The following is an 18,693-nucleotide window of genomic DNA, read 5'->3' on the forward strand; positions in this document are numbered from 1 at the left end:
GAAGGTTCTACCCCTCCATTGCTCTCAGTGTGGCCTTTAACAATCCATTGTATCGTTCAATTTTCTGAGAGACTGGTGCATGCTAGGGGATATGATACACCCACTCAATGCCATGCTCTTTGGCCCAGGTGTCTATGAGGTTGTTTCAGAAATGAGTCCTGTTGTCTGACTCAATTCTTTCTGGGGTGCCACGTCACCACAAGACCTGCTTTTCAAGGCCCAGGATAGTGTTCCGAGTGCTGGCATGGGGCACAGAAAATGTTTCCAGCCATCCGGTGGTTGCTTCCACCATTGTAAGCACATGGCGCTTGCCTTGACGAGTTTGTGGGAGTGTGATATAGTCAATCTGCCAGGCCTCCCCATATTTATATTTCAGCTATCGCCCTCCATACCACAGGGGTTTTAGCTGCTTAGCTTGCTTAATTGCAGCACATGTTTCACATTCATGGATGACCTGTGCGATAGTGTCCATGGTCAAGTCCACCCCTCGATCACAAGCCCATCTATATGTTGCATCCCTTCCCTGATGGCCTGAGGTGTCATGGGCCCACCCAGCTATAAATAGCTCACCTTTATGTTGCCAGTCCAGGTCCACCTGGGACACTTCAATCTTGGCAGCCTGATCCACCTGTTGGTTGTTTTGATGTTGTTCAGTGGCCCGACTCTTGGGTTTGTGTGCATCTACGTGATGTACTTTTACAACCAGATTCTCTAGCCAGGATGCAATATCTTGTCACAGTGCGGCAGCCTAGATGGGTTTATCTCTGCACTGCCAGTTGCTCTGCTTCCATTGCTCTAAGAAACCCGACAGGGCATTTGCCATCATCCATGAGTCAGGATAGAGAGAGAGCACTGGCCACTTCTCTCTTTCAGCAATGTCTAACGCTAACTGGATGGCTTTCAGCTCTGCAAACTGACTCAATTCACCTTCTCCTTCAGCAGTTTCTGCAACTTGTTGTGTAGGACTCCATACAGCAGCCTTCCACCTCCGATGCTTTCCCACAATGCGACAGGACCCATCAGTGAACAGGGCATATTGCCTCTCATTTTCTGGCAGTTTATAATACAGCGGGGCCTATTCAGAATGTGTCACCTCCTCCTCTGGTGACATGCCAAAATCTTTGCCTTCTGGCCAGTCCATGATCACTTCCAAAATTTCAGGGCAACTGGGGTTTCCTATGTGAGCCCATTGTGTGATCAGTGCGACCCACTTACTCCACATGGCATTAGTCACGTGATGTGTAGAGGAGACCCTCCCTTTGAACATCCAGCCCAGCACTGGCAGTAGGGGTGCTAAGAGCTGTGTTTCAGTACCAACCACTTCTGAGGCAGCTTGAACTGTTCATATACTGCCAATATCTCTTTTTGAGTTCGAGTATAGCGAGCCTAGGATCCTCGATATCCCCGGCTCCAAAACCCCAGAGGTCGGCCTCAGGTCTCCCCAGGTGCTTTCTGCCAGAGCCTCCAGGTAGGGCCATTCTCTCCAGCTGCAGTACAGAGCACATAAAACACCTTGTCCTCTCCGGACTGGCCCAAGGGCTACTGCATGAACAATCTCCCATTAAATTTGTTCAAAGGCTTGTTGTTGCTCAGGCCCCCATTTAAAATCATTCTTCTTCCTGGTCACTTGATAGAGAGGGCTTACAATCAGACTGTAATTTGGAATATGCATTCTCCAAAAGCCCACAACACCGAAGAAGGCCTGTGTTTCCTTTTTATTGTTCGGTGGGGACATAGCTGCTATTTTGTTAATCACGTCCATTGGGATCTGACGACGTCCATCTTGCCATTTTATTCCCAAAAACTGGATCTCCTGTGCAGGTGCCTTGACCTTACTTTCTTTTATGGCGAAACCGGCTTTCAGAAGGATTTGGATTATTTTCTTCTCTTTCTCAAAGACTTCTTCTGCCGTGTTGCCCCATACGATGATGTCATCAATGTATTGCAGGTGTTCCGGAACTTCACCTTTTTCCAGTGCAGCCTGGATCAGTCCATGACAAATGGTGGGGCTGTGTTTCCACCCCTGGGGCAATCGATTCCAAGTGTACTGGACACCCCTCCAAGTAAAGGCAAATTGTGGACGACACTCTGCTGCCAGAGGGATTGAGAAAAACGCAGTAGCAATGTCAATTGTGGCATACCACTTGGCTGCCTTTGACTCTAGTTCGTATCGAAGTTCTAGCATGTTTGGTACAGCAGCACTCAGCAGTGGCGTGACTTCATTCAGGCCGCGATAGTCAACTGTTAGTCTTCACTCCCCATCAGACTTTTGCACTGGCCATATGGGACTATTAAAGGGTGAGCGAGTTTTGCTGATCACTCCTTGGCTCTCCAATTGACGATTCAACATGTGGATAGGAATCAGGGAGTCTCAGTTGGTGCAATATTGCCGCCGGTGCTCCGTTGTGGTAGCAATTGGCACCTGTTGTTCTTCAACCCTCAACCCCTGACTCTGGACCAGTCACAATGGGGTGATTCTGCCATTCATTCCCAGTTAGGCTTACTTCAGCTTCCAATACAGTTAACTCTTGAGATCCCCCTGTCACACCAGAAATACAAATGGGTTCTGCCCCTTTATAACTTGATGGCATTAGAGTACACTGTGCACCGGTGTCTACTGGAGCCTTGTACTCTTGTGGGTCTAACGTGCCAGGCCATCGAATCCACACAGTCCAATAGACCCGGTTATCCCTTTCCTCCACCTGGCTGGAGGCAGGGCCCCTCTAATTCTGGTTAGAGTATTCAGTATTCACTTCTCAGAACATTGGCTCAGGAGTCCCTTCAAGAGGATCAGAAATAAAATCAGCTCTTCTACTCTGTTTGGAAACTGGAGCGGCATTTTTCCTGGGAGAATTCCCTTTTTGTGGTGATTTTTCCTCGCAGCTCACGTACCCCTACATTTAGGACCAAGGTAGGTTTTCCGTCCCATTTCCTCATGTCCTCTCCCTGATCACATAGGTAAAACCACAGGGCACCTCGCGGTGTGTACCTTCTATATTCTTTCTCTTGGGCAGAGGAATGCTCACTCCTAATAGCTGAGACATTGGTCCTCACAAGTGTGGAGTAGGACATATCCTCTTTGATTTGATGGAAATCATCGGACAGATTCTCCACAGCTGAAATGCAAGCTTGTAGGGAGAAGGGAAGATGTTCTTCGTATTGACGGACTTAGCTAACCACTTCATCTACTGTCGGTGCCTCTTCGTCTTTCCAGGTCATTATTGCCAATGTGTTGGCATAGGATGATGGTGTGCTCCGTACAAACTTTCACCACATGGGTCATGTGCATTGGACTTCATCTGGATCTTTGGGTAATTGTTGGTTGTCCAGGACATAATAAATTTTCCCTAGCAGAGCTAATTCTCTCAGGTACTGGATACTTCTCTCCATGGTGGTCCACTTGCTTGATTGACATAGAGTATCATCCTTAAAAGGGTACCTTTTCTTCACACTTGACAGGAGTCGCCTCCAGAGGCTGAGGGCTTGTGTCCCTTTTCCAATTGCCTTGTCAATGCCACCTTCCCTGGCATGCGATCCCAGCTGCTTGGCTTCCTTACCTTCTAATTCCAGGCTACTAGCCCCATTGTCCCAGCATCGGAGAAGGCAGGTGATAATATGCTCACCTATATGACAGCTGAAATCTTTTCACATATCCCACAGCTCACTCAAGGATAGGGACTGGGTTATTACCTCTCGTTCTGTCTCTTCCTCCGATTCCCGTGATGACCCTGGCTCATCTTCCTTTTTTGCTAAGTGAGCTGATATTTTTGTATATTTCTTCTTCTGTGTGGGGCATCTGATACTAATGCGAGGATTGGAGTGGCCTCAGTGCCTGTCACCTTTTTGTTAGATCCATAGACTTTTTCTTCCCTTTTACGATACTGAGTAGTGTTAAACAGGGTTCATAGGCATGGGACAGGCCCCAGCACATTGCAGTGAGTTGTGTCTCCCTGGAACTGTCGGGGTGATGACAGCATACTTTTTCCAAATGTTCTGCTAGTTTTTCAGGATTCTGCACTTGTTCAAGGGTGCAGTTCAAAACACTGGAGGTGTTTTAGAACACCGCCCTAGGCATCTTCCCATCCTACCCCACACACCCTGACACTCATAATTATCCAGCCTCGGGGCAGACCTCTGGGTGATCTTCTTAAATAGTTGTTTAACCTTAAGGAAGACCTGAACCACATTCAGGAACATGCTAGTTCCTAGCAATAGGATCATTCTGGTCTCACCATCCCAAGGGTATTCAAATTTTCCAAAATTCTCAAATGCCATTGTAATTAGACTGTGGAAGAAAGGTGTCTCACCCATAGATCGGCTTTCCGAGGAGGAAACGTAAAGTGTGTAATTATTAATAGTTTCCCACAGATGGCTCCCGAAATATAGAGGTGACAACAGTGCTGAGAGCAAATACTGGATTAGTCCTACAACCAAAAACTTTATCATACCATAAGCCAGTATTACACAATACATCAAAGCGAAAACCTTAATCCACCTCCCACGGATGGTAAGCAGCAGCACAGGGACTACATACAGCAAGTGAGGTGATACATAACAGAACGCTAAAAACAAGCGCCACAACTCTAAGAACTCATAAATCAACATAGTGACAAGCGACTATTAGACCAATATAATAAATGCTTGTTAGAAAATCATTTTAACAAGCTCTGGTTAGGCTTGTCGTTATCTCAACCCTTCGTGCCCCACGTTGGGTGCCAAAATGTACTGTCATGGTTTAACCCCAGCTGGCAACTAAGCACCATGCAGCTGCTCACTCACTTCCCCCCCCCCTCCAGTGGGATGGGGGAGAAAATCGGAGAAAAAAAAGTAAAACTCCTGGGTTGAGATAAGAATGGTTTAATAGAACAGAAAAGAAGAAACTAATAATGATAATGATAACACTAATACAATGTCAATAGTAATAATAAAACAATTGGAATATACAAGTGATGCACAGTGCAATTGCTCACCACCCACCGATCGACGCCCCGTTAGTCCCCGAGCTGCGATCCCCCTGCCCCCACTCCCCCCAGTTTCTATACTAGATGTGACGTCACATGGTATGGAATACCCCGTTGGCCACTTTGGGTCAGCTGCCCTGGCTGTGTGCCCTCCCAACTTCTTGTGCCCCTCCAGCTTTCTTGCTGGCTGGGCACAAGAAGCTGAAAAATCCTTGACTTTAGACTAAACATTACTTAGCAACAACTGAATACATCAGTGTTATCAACCTTCTTCTCATACCTAACTCAAAAACATAGCACTGTACCAGCTACTAGGAAGACAATTAACTCTATCCCAGCTGAAAAAAAAATAAATATATATATTCTTACTCTTTGTGATGATATGGTGGACCTTTCAGAGTTTTTGTGAATGCCTCTTCTCACATTTGCCACTTAGTGGAGGAAGCATGGCATGCACAATGGCCATGAGGCAGTTTTAGCAAGATTTTTGTCTTTGCCTTGAAGGACCCTCTGCTGTTGCCTCCACATGGGAAGAAATTAGGACTAGAGGCACACAACCTATCAGAGCCATAAGTTATGCGCCACATAGGACAAAGGGGTGATATTAAAGGTAGATTCTTTCCGTGCCTCTGCAGGTTCCAGTACTTACGACTGGGAGAAAAACTCTGCAGTCTGCAGACCTGGAAAGGGCGGGAGGAGTGTGTGTGTGTGTGTGTGTGTGTGTGTCCCTCTCTAAAAAGGCTGAACCATCCTCAGCCTGGCTGCCTGTGGAACATGGACATATAGGACATTCTTGAATTATCTCATGTTTAAGCCAGCACACAGCTTACAGAAAAACAACCAGTGTTGACTTTAAAAAGTTCCAATGTTGGAAAAGTGATGGAATTATCCTGAATATGAATTTAATGTGTTATAAGTTCTTCTGTATTTGGAAAGACTAATAATGTTAGTCACAGCCATAGAATTACAGTTATGAGCTCCTTACTTTTCACTAAATAATATATATAATCTTGTAAATTATTTTTTATTCATTATAGCCATTAGATACTTCTATGAATATAAGAAGCCTTTTTATATTGATTTCCTGTTCTACTTCATCACTTAAACAGGCATAAAATAATATATGAGTGTGATTGTTCTTATTGTCCTCTAAGTATTTTTTCTTTGTTAACTTAAAGAATCGGTAAAGCTTAAGAACCAAATTAATCTCTGAAGTAAATTAACTAAACCCTCTGAAGCTGCATGAGCAATGAATTTGGTATTTAATATGGTATGGTTTTGAAATATTTATCTTGATACAGACACCAATAAAAAAAGGTAGCAATTCAGTAAAACCTGACTCTACAAGTCAGATACCATTTAATGCAAAACATCTTGTGTTTGAGATTAATCAGACCTTCTGTTATGTTCCTAGTCCTGGTAGACCTTTAAAATATTGTGTGCAGCAATAGCCAAACTTTTTAAAAGGTGAAACTGAAAGGAAAATTATTTCCTATGCAGTTAGCAATTTCTGTGTATCATGCGATAAATATCAGGTTATAGCTAAGAAAAATTAAAATTTCTCTGCAAGCATACCTTCTTCTCCTTAAAATCCTTCTTTCACCTTCTTTTAATTGTGATGAAAGAATAAAAGTGTGATAAATACTTCTATACATTATTTTATTAAAGAGTCTTCTTAGAAAATATAGCTTTCAACTCTACCCTGGAGAAGACAAAGAAAAAAATAATTTCAGTAGATCACTTCAGCTTTTCAGGTTATGATGTTCTTCAAAACACATCATGATTTCTATTAAATTATATGAGCCATTTTAATAAGGAGCTTACCTTTCCAACTCTCTTGATTACCTCCCTGCTTCACATCAAAAGCATAAAGAAAAGAGATTATTTCTCTTTTTTTGCAGGAGAAGACAAAACAATTGGCAAGTTTTAACTTAGAACACTGCATGAAACTGTACCTCAGAAAGCTGAACATAGCATCAGGATGTCTCCTTTACTGAAGTTAAAACCTGCTAAACTTTTCTGCCTATGCATTTGCCCAGATGTCAGAGTCCAATGCTCTCTGACTAGGTTCTTTTAGATATTCCATGCATGGAGGGTGTAATGTTTAATATCGAATTTATTTATTTGAAGACAGTTGATGTTACACAGGATTTCTGATTTAGCAGAGTGATACAAAATATACTGTATAACACAATACAAATGTAAGTTACACTTAGCAAAACATAGCAATTGCAATACACAGTTCAAGCATAATACCAGTGTGATCTCCATTACTGGTCTCTATAATATGCTCACCGTCACAATGCTGGGCATCCCCAATCGCCAGAAAAGAATATGTGGGTTGAAGCCGGCTCAAGTCCGTTGCTCTCTTTGAAACTCTTTTGTTAGTTGTCTAGTTTTTATACTCTATGTTGGGCTGAGCCACATATTCATTCCCCCCATGCTGGTCTGGCTAACTCAGGGAGACATTCACAGTCTTTTAATGAACTCAGGGAGATGATACATTTACACCACCAGTTGATCCACTCAACTGACATAGCTGTTTATCTAAAACAAAGGTCACCCTCCCATCCCCTTAGTGTTGAGATAAAGTCAGATTTCTTTGCAACAGCTGTGGCCAGTCACACCCTGCCTTATTCTCTGAGCTTCATGGGCACATCATGTGTCCCATCTCCTCTGAGCTTTCTTCCATTTTAGGGGATTTTTGGTCAGTCACACCAGATGAGCTAAGAATGCCAAATACCCCACATTACATTCCCTTCACAGAACAGGTAGATGATCTCTTTTTTTCTGATAGCTCCACAAAATGCTAGTATCTATTTCTTGGCCCTGTGTGCCCCTCTTCTCCCTGTTTGTGTTGATCAACGTCAATGCAGAGGCCCTTGACTGTCCTTCCTCTGTGTGCAATCTTGTACAATTTCTCTGTCCTCTCCATGCTCACACCTTAGTAGCTGACACATCCCCCTGATGTAAAGAACATGACTGTAATCTGCATAGTTTGTGCCAAGGACCTTTTAATTACTATTCTGATGAAACCTGAAAGAGTTTTTTTCTTTTTTCTTTTTTTTCTTTTTTCCTTTTTTTTAATACTATAAAGGGACTGGTATTTCAGAGCTTTCATGGCACCAGAAGCATGTGTAATGTTCTGCCAAATTAGTTCCAAGACCTGCCAACTCACATGATTGGTCTTTAAAATTATGTCATTCTGATTATTACCTTGTATTTATCTATTTGTTAGATATTGATAAGATCTTCAACTACTGCTAACACAGGAAATCAATGATATGTACCTCATGAAGACTTATAGAGGGCATAATGTACACTTTCTGAGAGACTGCATGTCACAGGACTAGAAACTTCTCTTTCTATTCTGTTTTTTATAGACTAACAAGCATCACAAAATACAGAATTTTACAGTTGTTGTTTTAATTTGATTTTTTAGCTCTGGAATCCCAAAAGATTTTGACCATTAATATGATTCCCAGTTTCTCGGTTTAGTCATTCAATTTTATTATTGATCACTAGCTGGATACACCAAGCCTCAAACTACCAAAATTAGTGCAGCAGACACAAAACATTAAGATAATGATAATGACAATAAGCTGGTTTTTAGAGAGAATTTCACAAAATAGCTAAGACAATCCAAGCATGTCTGACATTGAATAGAATGTCAAAACAAAGAACCTTTCTAATTTCATGTCTGCTTTTTAATTGCAAAGGAGAGCTTTCAAATTGTCTGTCCAAAAGATGTCCAAGTGATTCTTTTGTTCTTTTACCCTTGTAAGACATGAATTTCAAGTATGAGAAAAGCTTTGTATCTGAAATTTTCCTTATTATGCCCCTCTTCCTTCCTACAGGTCCTTCAAGAGTCTTTCAACCCTGCAGATGGTTCCTATTAAATACTAACTGTGGTATCATTAACATTTTCCAGTTAAACAGTCCAAAGACAAACATAATCCTTTAATTGCTTTTTAAAAACCTTAATCAAATTACTCTATGTAATTGGGTGAGGGGTTGTGTATTCCTTTTGATGGTATCCTCCATGCAATAGATGTAAACAATGTATGTTGAAACAGTGCTGGCTTACTGCAGTTTTCTAGTAATGGTACTAATGCAGGAAATTTCTGAATTACTTTATCTGCTGAGAGAGGGGGAAATTCCATAGACTAACCTGGTTTATACTATTCCTTTTAAAATTCAAAAACAACACTTCAAAGATTAATAGATCTAATAAAAACATTGCAACCCCACAGCTTCTATACATTAATATGACAAAGATTGTTTTTATTCTAAAAAGAGAAGAAAAAAAATACATTGAAAATTAGTTAGATAATTCAGTAATTGCCCACTGATACAAAATTCAATCAATCTGAATCACTTAATTTTCATTATCACGACAGATGTTATATTATTTTTTATTTGGGTAACACTGTAAATCAAAACAGTGCCTACAAATTCATTGAAGAAAAGCCCTTTGCTAAGCAACTGACAATATAATTTGGATTGATGTTTAGGAAACAGCACATGGTTAAAGGAAAATAATAGAATGGAACTCAGTAGTGGAAAATTCCTGACAAAAAAGTATTTTGAAGGAAAGAGGAATTTAAAGTGACGGGAAAGAGAGCATATGGAACAGAACATCTATACCATATTATAAAGTATCTGAAGAGTAATTGTACTCCAAGATTTAAAGTGTTTCTGATAAAAGCCAAATATTCTGACTGCTTTGAGAGCAATGTGAACAATCAAGTTAAAATAGAGAAAATCACAAACTACAGGGATATAAGATCTGATGTTGAACCAAAAAACCCCTGGAATTTAAGTGGTAAAGGACAGTACTGGACAAGAACAAGGCTGAGAGCAGGGAGGTAAGAGCATAGATAAAGAAGAAGTGAGAGGAGGAAGAAGAGTAAGGAATAGAGGTAAAGAGAAAACATGCTATTTTTAATAGGACTTGAGAATAAATTATATATTGTAACAGTAAGAACTGAACCCTTCATCTGCTATTCAACTACTCACGTTTGGATGCATCTTCACTGCCTTTCCATTCTCTGTCCATATGTTACATATTCTGCGATCCAAAGTTATATGTGGGTATGCAGTTATGCCTGCTTTACCCCTGGAATTTCTTTTATACTGAAAGAGTCTGTTTAGACTGGCTTTCTGCCCAATCTTGGAGCAGAGCAAGGCAACTTGAATATCAATTTGATCTGTCATGTCTTTTGAGAGAATCAACAGAGCACTCAGTAAAGCGGCAGATATATATGATGTTTGTGTACATGCAGGTAGCAAAGCAGCTAATGAATTACACACGCCCACCCCCCCCACCCTCCTGCTGCCACCACAAAAGCAGAAGTTCAGGTAAGGTAAGTGAGGGCAACTGGCTGTGCTGACATCATTAAGGGAAAAAGCAGTCACCTTCTGGCAGAGAGCTAAAGAACTTGGAAGAGGATTAAAAACCCATATATGTGCTCAGGCTGAGTGGTTTGACTGGCCTGTAAGCAGAACAGCTGGCTCATCCCCCAAGATGAGAGGACAAGACAGACAGCAAAGCAGCCAAAAGACTGATCAGCATTTCAGAGGAGGATGAAGGATCAGTGTAATGGTCTACCTAGTTGCACAGTTTGGTCAAGGCATGAGACAATAGTTAGGAATCAGAGTGATCCACTCCAGCTGACATAGATAAAGTACATATTGGATGAAAATGATGATAAGCAAGGACTTTCTACCTTGGTGTTGTGGGTTAGCCCCAGTGGGCAGCTAAGCACCACACAGCCACTTGCTCACTCCCCCACTCAGTGGGATGAGGGAGAGAATCAGAAGGGTAAAAGTGAGAAAACTCATGGGTTGAGATAAGGACAGCTTAATAGGTAAAACAAAAGCTGTGTGTGCAAGCAAAGCAAAATAAGGAATTCATTCACTACTTCCCATCAGCATGCAGGTGTTTAGCCATCTCCAGGAAAGCAGGGCTCCATCATGCATAATGGTTACTTGGGAAGACAAGTGCCATCACTCTGAACGTTCCCCCTTCCTCTTCTTTTGCCCAGCTTTTATTGGTGAGTGTGACGTCATATGGTATGGTCAGTTGGGGTCAGCTGTCCCAGTTGTGTCCCCTCCCAACTTCTTGCGCACCCCCAGCCTACTTGCTGGTGGGGCAGTCTGAGAAGCAGAAAAGGCCTTGACTCTGTGCAAACACTATTTAGCAATAACTAAAGCATCCCTATGTTATCAACACTGTTTTCATCACAAATCCGAAACTTAGCCCCATACTAGCTACTATGAAGAAAATTAACTCTGTCCCAGCCAAAACCAGTATTCTTGGTTTTGCCCTTAATCCAGCAGGAAAATATTTTTATTTTGTTGCTGACTTTGGAGCCACTTCTTCAGCATACAGGTGCCCCAAGAAATCTGATTGGAAGTCAGACCCAGGAATCCCAATTGCCCATTGCAGCTCTCTCTTGGATTTGCTCTGTAGTTGGGGGCATTTGCTTCTACTTCTCTGTCTCCATGTCTTCACACCAGAAAAATGTGAAGGATAATATTCATCTCTCTTGCAGGTGTTTTCTGATGCTAACTTCAGTAACACTTTTGAAAAATGCAAAGGGATCTGAAAACACTACATATTAACTCTGTTGCTTTACATTAGAAAGCCTCATGTCTACAACCTTTATATTCAGTGTACAGAGGGCAAGTTTAGAGTGTAATTAATTTCATAAAACCAGCAGTGCAAGCATTTCCAAGCAATATACAGAACAAAAAAATTAAGGTTGGCCTATACATTCCTTGGAACTGGTCCCTAAAGTCCTTCAAATGCCTTTGTATGTATATCTATATACATACATATATGTATAGGCAGACATACACAAGGGAAAGAGAGCAAGACTATATATTATGTACAGTATCTAATAATGTTTGGTAATGTAAACAGCAAGGACCATTCTTAAATCCTCTGGTTTGTATATGAAAGTATTGTGAATGGGAGAAAGAGGAGGAGGAAAACACAATTTGACAGCAATCTGACCTCAGTTTGCACTGAACATGTCTAATAGTTGCCTTCAGTGTGCTTATGTTCAGGAGGACAGGGATGGACTAAGTCAAGGCAAAATGCATCTCTCAATGTATTTATACTCCTTACAATTTGTAGAGTGCTTAAACATTACACTGAGATAGGAGCATCTCAATGTAATGTTTAATGTTACTCTGGGGCAGAGGGAGTGAATGCCGAGCATGCTCATGTGGCTGCTGTTGCTATGATACAAGTTTCAAGTATTTCTCTTTTTTTTCCATTTCTTTTTCCTCTCTCCCACTCTCTGCTTCCCCCCTTCCCCTCTTTTTTACCTATTGCTCTGGCTGAGTGGAGGAGCTGGAGAAAAGCAGTGCTGATGAGGGGCTGGTTGGACTCACTTTACAGGGGATGGCTTTGCATGTTGATCAGAGTTGCTAATGGGGCATATGAATACCCAAGGTTCACATCTCATTGCCATGGCAAGCCAGATTTCTTCATATGGACTGGGTGCATTCGTGTCAAGGAAAGGGCTTTCAATTTTAATATACCCTAAACAAACTTTCTCCCCAACACCAGACTGAGTGTCTCAGAAAGTAGTTCCCCAGGCTGTTCTCAATGTAACTATCTACAACTCATCAGATACCTTAATCTGCAAGTTTTTCAGAATGTTGTTTTGATTACAGGTTCTTGACTGCTGCTTACCTGCTGTTATTGCACAAAAACTGCCAAAAGCCGCCTTTTATAGATACAAAATAATCTGGATTAGTTTCCAGACATTCTCTAAAGAAGTTATACAACACATAAGCTCCAAAAAGCGGGTTTTGTTTCTATGGCTGTTTCTGTACAGGCATTTGTCTACTTTTATCCACATATGATTTGTTTTCCTGAAGAAAAAAAAAAAATCAAACAATTCAAATGTGCATTTTAAATGAATGGGTTTAAGAGTCAGGAATAGATGCTTTATTTTACACAGGGCTTCTAGTGGTTCAGTGTGGCTGAACACTTCCCTTTTCTATTGCTTAACATTAAGAGTAATCTGAAAGAGAAACAAGCAGGTTTAGCAACTAACTGTCATTTAATTTGGCATTTCTTTTTAAATTATCCCTATATTTCTAAATGAAGATGTTGAACCTGTATAGTTGCTATTCAAGTCAATATGCTTGTCTGCTAATTTAAATGGTAATGTTAATGTGAATAGGCTAATATCTCAAACCCACACTGTTCAGTAATCTGCTACATCCAATACTTTTATCTCCTCTTCTCTCCTTAGCACTGCAGCGATAACACCAATCATTGCCAATCAGATATGAATATAGTAGGTGCTTGGAAGAGAGGCTACACTGGAAAGAATGTTGTGGTCACTATCCTGGATGATGGCATTGAAAGAAACCATCCAGACTTGATGCAAAATTATGTGAGTCTCTGCAATATTCCACATTTGCTGCTTTATTATTACCCTGCAATTAATTTGCTGCTCATAGAAAGACAATCATGTTCAAGTTACTGAAGGAGGAGGGAGGAGGGTTCATATTCCTCAAATAGTAACACCAATAGGAGGAAAACATTCTTCCAGGAGGAAAACAGACAGTTTTTGGTAATCAGTATTTTTTTAGTTAAAGCTATATGCAGTCTTAATGTCTTTAATATATCTGTATGCCTTTCATAATTGAGTACATTTCTGAAGGATTGGAACCAATTGTGTGATGTTCTTTCTCTTCTCTGTGATTATTTTACTTAATATCCTCACATCTTGAACACTCTGAGAAGTTAGGAATGGAATACACTGGTTTTGAGTTAATGCATGCAGCTCAAGTCCATTTTTGGTCAAAATGTTTAGCTAGCAAGACAGTAGCTCTTCTCAAAGACTGTAATTTTAAGCATATCCTCCCATTAATTTATTTTTAATTTTATTTTTAATGTTTATTTTTATTTTTTGTCTTAGTGCTAGAAATAAGATTAAAGGAAAAAGACATGACTTGTGAGTCACTCAGTTAAAAATAGGTGTAGAATATTTTGAGGTCTTTCTAGTAAATCTCTGTTAACTCCAGTGAGTCCCCTCCCTATTTGTAACAGAACTGTATCCTTTGTTTACTGTGTCCTATGTTTCATGTAGCCTCAGAAGGTTTTTGTTTGATGTGGTTCATCACATTTAAACGATTGGTTTAATATACCTTTGAAGGATTGTGTAATGTGAGGAGAAGCTGCTTCTCTAGTGGGTGATTTCTTGGTTTAGTGCCACACTTTGAAGCTGTTTAGAATGTTAGGGCTGTGCTTTGCTGGAGTGATTATTCCTGTGGTTCAGGAATAGGCATTACCTGAAAGCACATGACCTTAAGGACCTTATTATTTTTCTGAAATTAAATATGCAAGCTGTACATTCACACAAGGTAAGAAAACAAACAGATATGTTTGGGCTGAGTCAGATTGGTGAAGATAACACACACAAGGTATGTATATACCTTCAGGCCCATTACAGACATAGATCTTGTAAAAGGGCCTTGAACACAGGCTTTGTGCCAGGGAGCATATCATCTTGACAGAGCATTCAAGAGATGAAGGTGACAGTACCAACATTAACAACCCATCAAAAGCTACAATGGTGTCCACAGTTCTAAAGCCATTTATTTAAAATTAGTCACACTTATATCTATATCCTTCCCTATTGCGTGTGGAACTCAGCTTTGAAATACATTACTGCGTAAGCACAAATGACAGGATATTGACCTATTTATCAATGTATGCTTAGCTTGATCCTAATGCATGACACATCTTTCATTTTAAACTCTGAAGTCATTTAAACAAACCAAATACATTTTTGCCTCCTCATTGAATGATTACAGGTGTCACTTCATCCTAGTACTGTCCTTCCACTCAATTCAAAGTAGCTATTTATTCCCTTACCACCTTCTCTCTCCTTTTCTTCATGCCAACAAGGAATTCCCCCAGGGCACTTCACATTGCTTGCTTGATGCCTTCTATATGATATATTATTGCTGGTGTGGCTGCAAACAGGAATATTTGAGGTGGATGTGGAAACTGGCTTTGAACAAAGAAGAGATTAAGAAGAACTGCTTTCCATGTCAATATACCACACACTACCACATTAATTAAGAGGAACCCTACAAACCCACAGTTATTTGCTCTATAAACTATTTTCAGCTCTAAGAATCTCAGTAAATGTAAAACATGGAACAAAAATATGCAGATACTTTGCATATATTTGAACCCTCCCAGCCAATTAAGGGATGTTTAGAGAGACACTTTTTTCCAAATGGGAATGTACTTTATGTTTCATTTCAAACTGTATTTTAATAAATATATTATTAGGATAGTGATATTATTCTTTTTCATTGAAACAATGACTGAAATTTCAGTCATCATCTTGCAGATAATTTCTTGAATCTTGAAACATTTAGCAAAATCCTGATTTTAAGAATAAACAGTCTTAATTTCTGAAAGTTTCTTAGAAGGAATATAGTCTTTTGGTTTAATGAAACACCTCTTTCTACTTCCTCACAGACATTGGAACTATGCTTTTTCAGGGCATTTATTATCTTACTCCCTTTTCAAAAAATAAAATATGTAAATCCTATAATTATTAAATATATAATCCTCTCCTAAAATATGCAATCATCATAAAACCACAGGAATTAGCCTAATTGCTCTCTTGTAGAAACCTGCTGAAGAATGTATAGGCCACATGAGTCAACAGCTAATTAATGAGCAACCGGTTTTCTTTCTCCTGTTGGCTACAGGATTCACAGGCCAGTTTTGATGTAAATGGAAATGATTTTGACCCTATGCCTCGATATGATGCCAGCAACGAGAACAAGTAAGGCACTACAACATTCATGACATTTTCAATTTCGTTCATCAAGTAGAATGCGCCAATTCTGCTATGAAATTCTAGGAGTCTTGAATCTTCATAAAGCAGTAGGGATTTGCATTTAAAACCCTGTAAAATATGTATTTATGTTACTCCCATGCACACTGCGTGATACTTTGAATACATTTGGACTCATCTGAAAATGCATAAAAATTAGTTTGACTTCCGGGCATGTGAAATGAACCACTTTTAATCCTTTGGGATGCAGTAAAGGGTGAGTCTTACCTTTTTTTGATATCTCTGAGTTTTTGGGGTTTTTTATGTGTGAGAACTGACTTAGCTTCTGACTCTATTGAACTTTATAGATTTTGTGCTTTGAAGAAATACACAAGTTAATGGAGATTTTACTCTCTAGCCATTTATTTTAAACTAATGGAGATTTTACATGCGAAGGTTTGCTAGACACTGTATAAAAACCAGAAATAGCAATTCTTTCTGATTACAATGTCTGTGGCTGATGACTAGTTAGATATATCTGTATGAGTGATATATTACTCCTTCAGCAGAGCACAGCTTCCTGGTATTTGTCATTCCAAATCTGCTCTTCTTTGGATGTGAGTGGTAGGTTGACCCTGGCTGGGCGCCAGATGCCCACCAAAGCCACTCTATCACTCCCCCTCCTCAGCCGGATGAGAGAGAGAAATTATAACAAAAGGCTCGTGGGTCAAGATAAGGACAATTTAATAAAGTGAAAGCAAAGGAAAACAAATAATGTTATTCTCTACTTCCCATCAGCAGGCAATGTCTGGCCACTTCCTGGGAAGCAGGGCTTCAGTACGCGTAGTGGTTGCTGCGGAAGACAAAATGCCCCCCCTTCCATCTCCCTTTACTTAGCTTTTATAGCTGAGCTGACGTCATATGGTATGGAATAACTGTTTGGTTAGTTTAGCTCAGCGGTCCTGGTTATGTCCCCTCCCAAGATCTTGCCCAGCCCCAGCCTGCCGTTGAGGGGGGTGAAAATGTTGGAGAGACAGCCTTGATGCTGTGCGAGCACTGCTCAGCAGTAGCCAAAACACTGGTGTGTTATCATCAACACCTTTCTAGCTACCAATGTAGAGCACAGCACTATGAGGGCTGCTATGGGGAGAATTAACTCCATCTCAGCCAGACCCAATTCAATGTGCTATGGTGAAGGCTGGGGGAAATGCTGGGAAGGACACCTTCCCTCAGGAAAGAGGCTGCCTCTCTGTCCCATTGGGTATTTAAGGGCAGTTTTTTATCAATTACATATTCAAAATAGGCTCTTGGCATAAAGAAATTCCTTTCTGTGCAACTGCATGTATTAGAGGAAGGTAAATCCTACTATTTGTCAACAAGCTGTCTGTACATTTTGTTTTGTTGAGGTTTTGGGGAGAAAGCAAGGCGGTGATTACATGGTCAGCACAAAAGGGTTGCTCCACTCCTTACTTTGTGGTTGCTCATTCCTCCTCCTTTTCCCTAGCCTTTGTGCAGTTATTCAGAGTAAAGAAGTAATCAAACTGAAAACTGTGCTACCAACAACAGCAACAAAATTCTTTTTCAGTCAGGTACCTCATTCAGCTCAGCTTGTGGTTAGAGGAGAGCTACATAGGCACAAGAGAGGTGGGAAAAATGAAGCATGGCCTGAACCCGTCAGTGGCGGTGCCAACTTCAGAGAAATAAGATGACTGTATGACAATGCCCCAGATGCCTACAATGGTGGTCCACAAAACACAGTGTGATGGACAGGCAGTTGCCAGAAGTAGCTGACAAGGAGTTTTGAGAAAAAATGTGACAGTCAGCCCCGTCCCTCTGATTACTTCTCAGCTGAGCTTCCAGCTTACATCATGCTCATCCTTCTCTCCTGCTGCCCCCACTCTCCACTTTGGAAACACATCCTGGCTCATCTGTGTGAAGACACTACTGTCCTTGGAGTTGGGACATGGCCAGGGTACACTTGGAGGCTTTCCAATTTAAGTGCAAATTCAGGGATTCGCCTCTACTGCGTTGTGAGGAGCCATCTATCTCCAGCTGTGAATGATGGCTGAATCTTTGTCTTTAACTGGGTACTTGTCATGATTTAACCCCAGCCAGCAACTAAGCACCACGCAGCCACTCACTCACTCCCCCACCCACCCAGTGGGATGGGGGAGAGAATCGGGAAAAAGAAGTAAAACTCGTGGGCTGAGATAAGAACCGTTTAATAGAACAGAAAAGAAGAAACTAATGATGATGATGATAACACTAATAAAATGACAACAGTAATACTAAAAGGATTGGAATGTACAAATGATGTGCAGTGCGATTGCTCACCACCCACCGATCGACACCCAGCTAGTCCCCAAGCGGCGATTCCCCACGCCCACTACCCACAGTTCCTATACTAGATGGGACATCACATGGTATGGAATACCCTGTTGGCCAGTTTGGGTCAGGTGCCCTGGCTCTGTCCTGTGCCAACTTCTTGTGCCCCTCCAGCTCTCTCACTGGCTGGGCATGAGAAGCTGAAAAATCCTTTACTTTAGTCTAAACACTACTTAGCAACAACCGAAAACATCAGTGTGTTATCAACATTCTTCTCATACTGAACTCAAAACATAGCACCGTACCAGCTACTAGGAAGACAGTTAACTCTATCCCAGCTGAAACTAGGACAGTACTGAAGCCGTTGCTTTCTCACAAAGCATGTCCAGAGGAGTTTGTTTTCCATTTTATTGCTAGTTAGAGATTAACATAGGATATAAAACTGGACAGGTTAATTTCTCTCCTAGGGCTGGGGGATTCGAATTTTCCTACTCTACCTCCCAAGTGAATACTCTCATTGCCCAGTTCCCAAGGTCCTGAGGTGAGATGTGATGTTGGGGACGGCAGATGCTGAGCTG

At 41.0% G+C, this 18,693-nt stretch overlaps 1 protein-coding gene across 1 annotated transcript in view; it reads left to right on the forward strand.

Moving 5' to 3' along the window:
* LOC126035513 (proprotein convertase subtilisin/kexin type 5-like) overlaps positions 1–18,693 on the forward strand; it is a 326,765-nt gene that overhangs the window by 99,378 nt on the left and 208,694 nt on the right. Inside the window, exons 4-5 of the mRNA XM_049794175.1 lie at positions 13,238–13,381; positions 15,723–15,799. Of these exons, the coding sequence (XP_049650132.1) occupies positions 13,238–13,381; positions 15,723–15,799 (221 nt within the window). The remainder of the gene's footprint in view (positions 1–13,237; positions 13,382–15,722; positions 15,800–18,693) is intronic.

The sequence above is a fragment of the Accipiter gentilis genome, chromosome W (assembly GCF_929443795.1).
Source record: "Accipiter gentilis chromosome W, bAccGen1.1, whole genome shotgun sequence".
NCBI lineage: Eukaryota > Metazoa > Chordata > Aves > Accipitriformes > Accipitridae > Astur > Astur gentilis.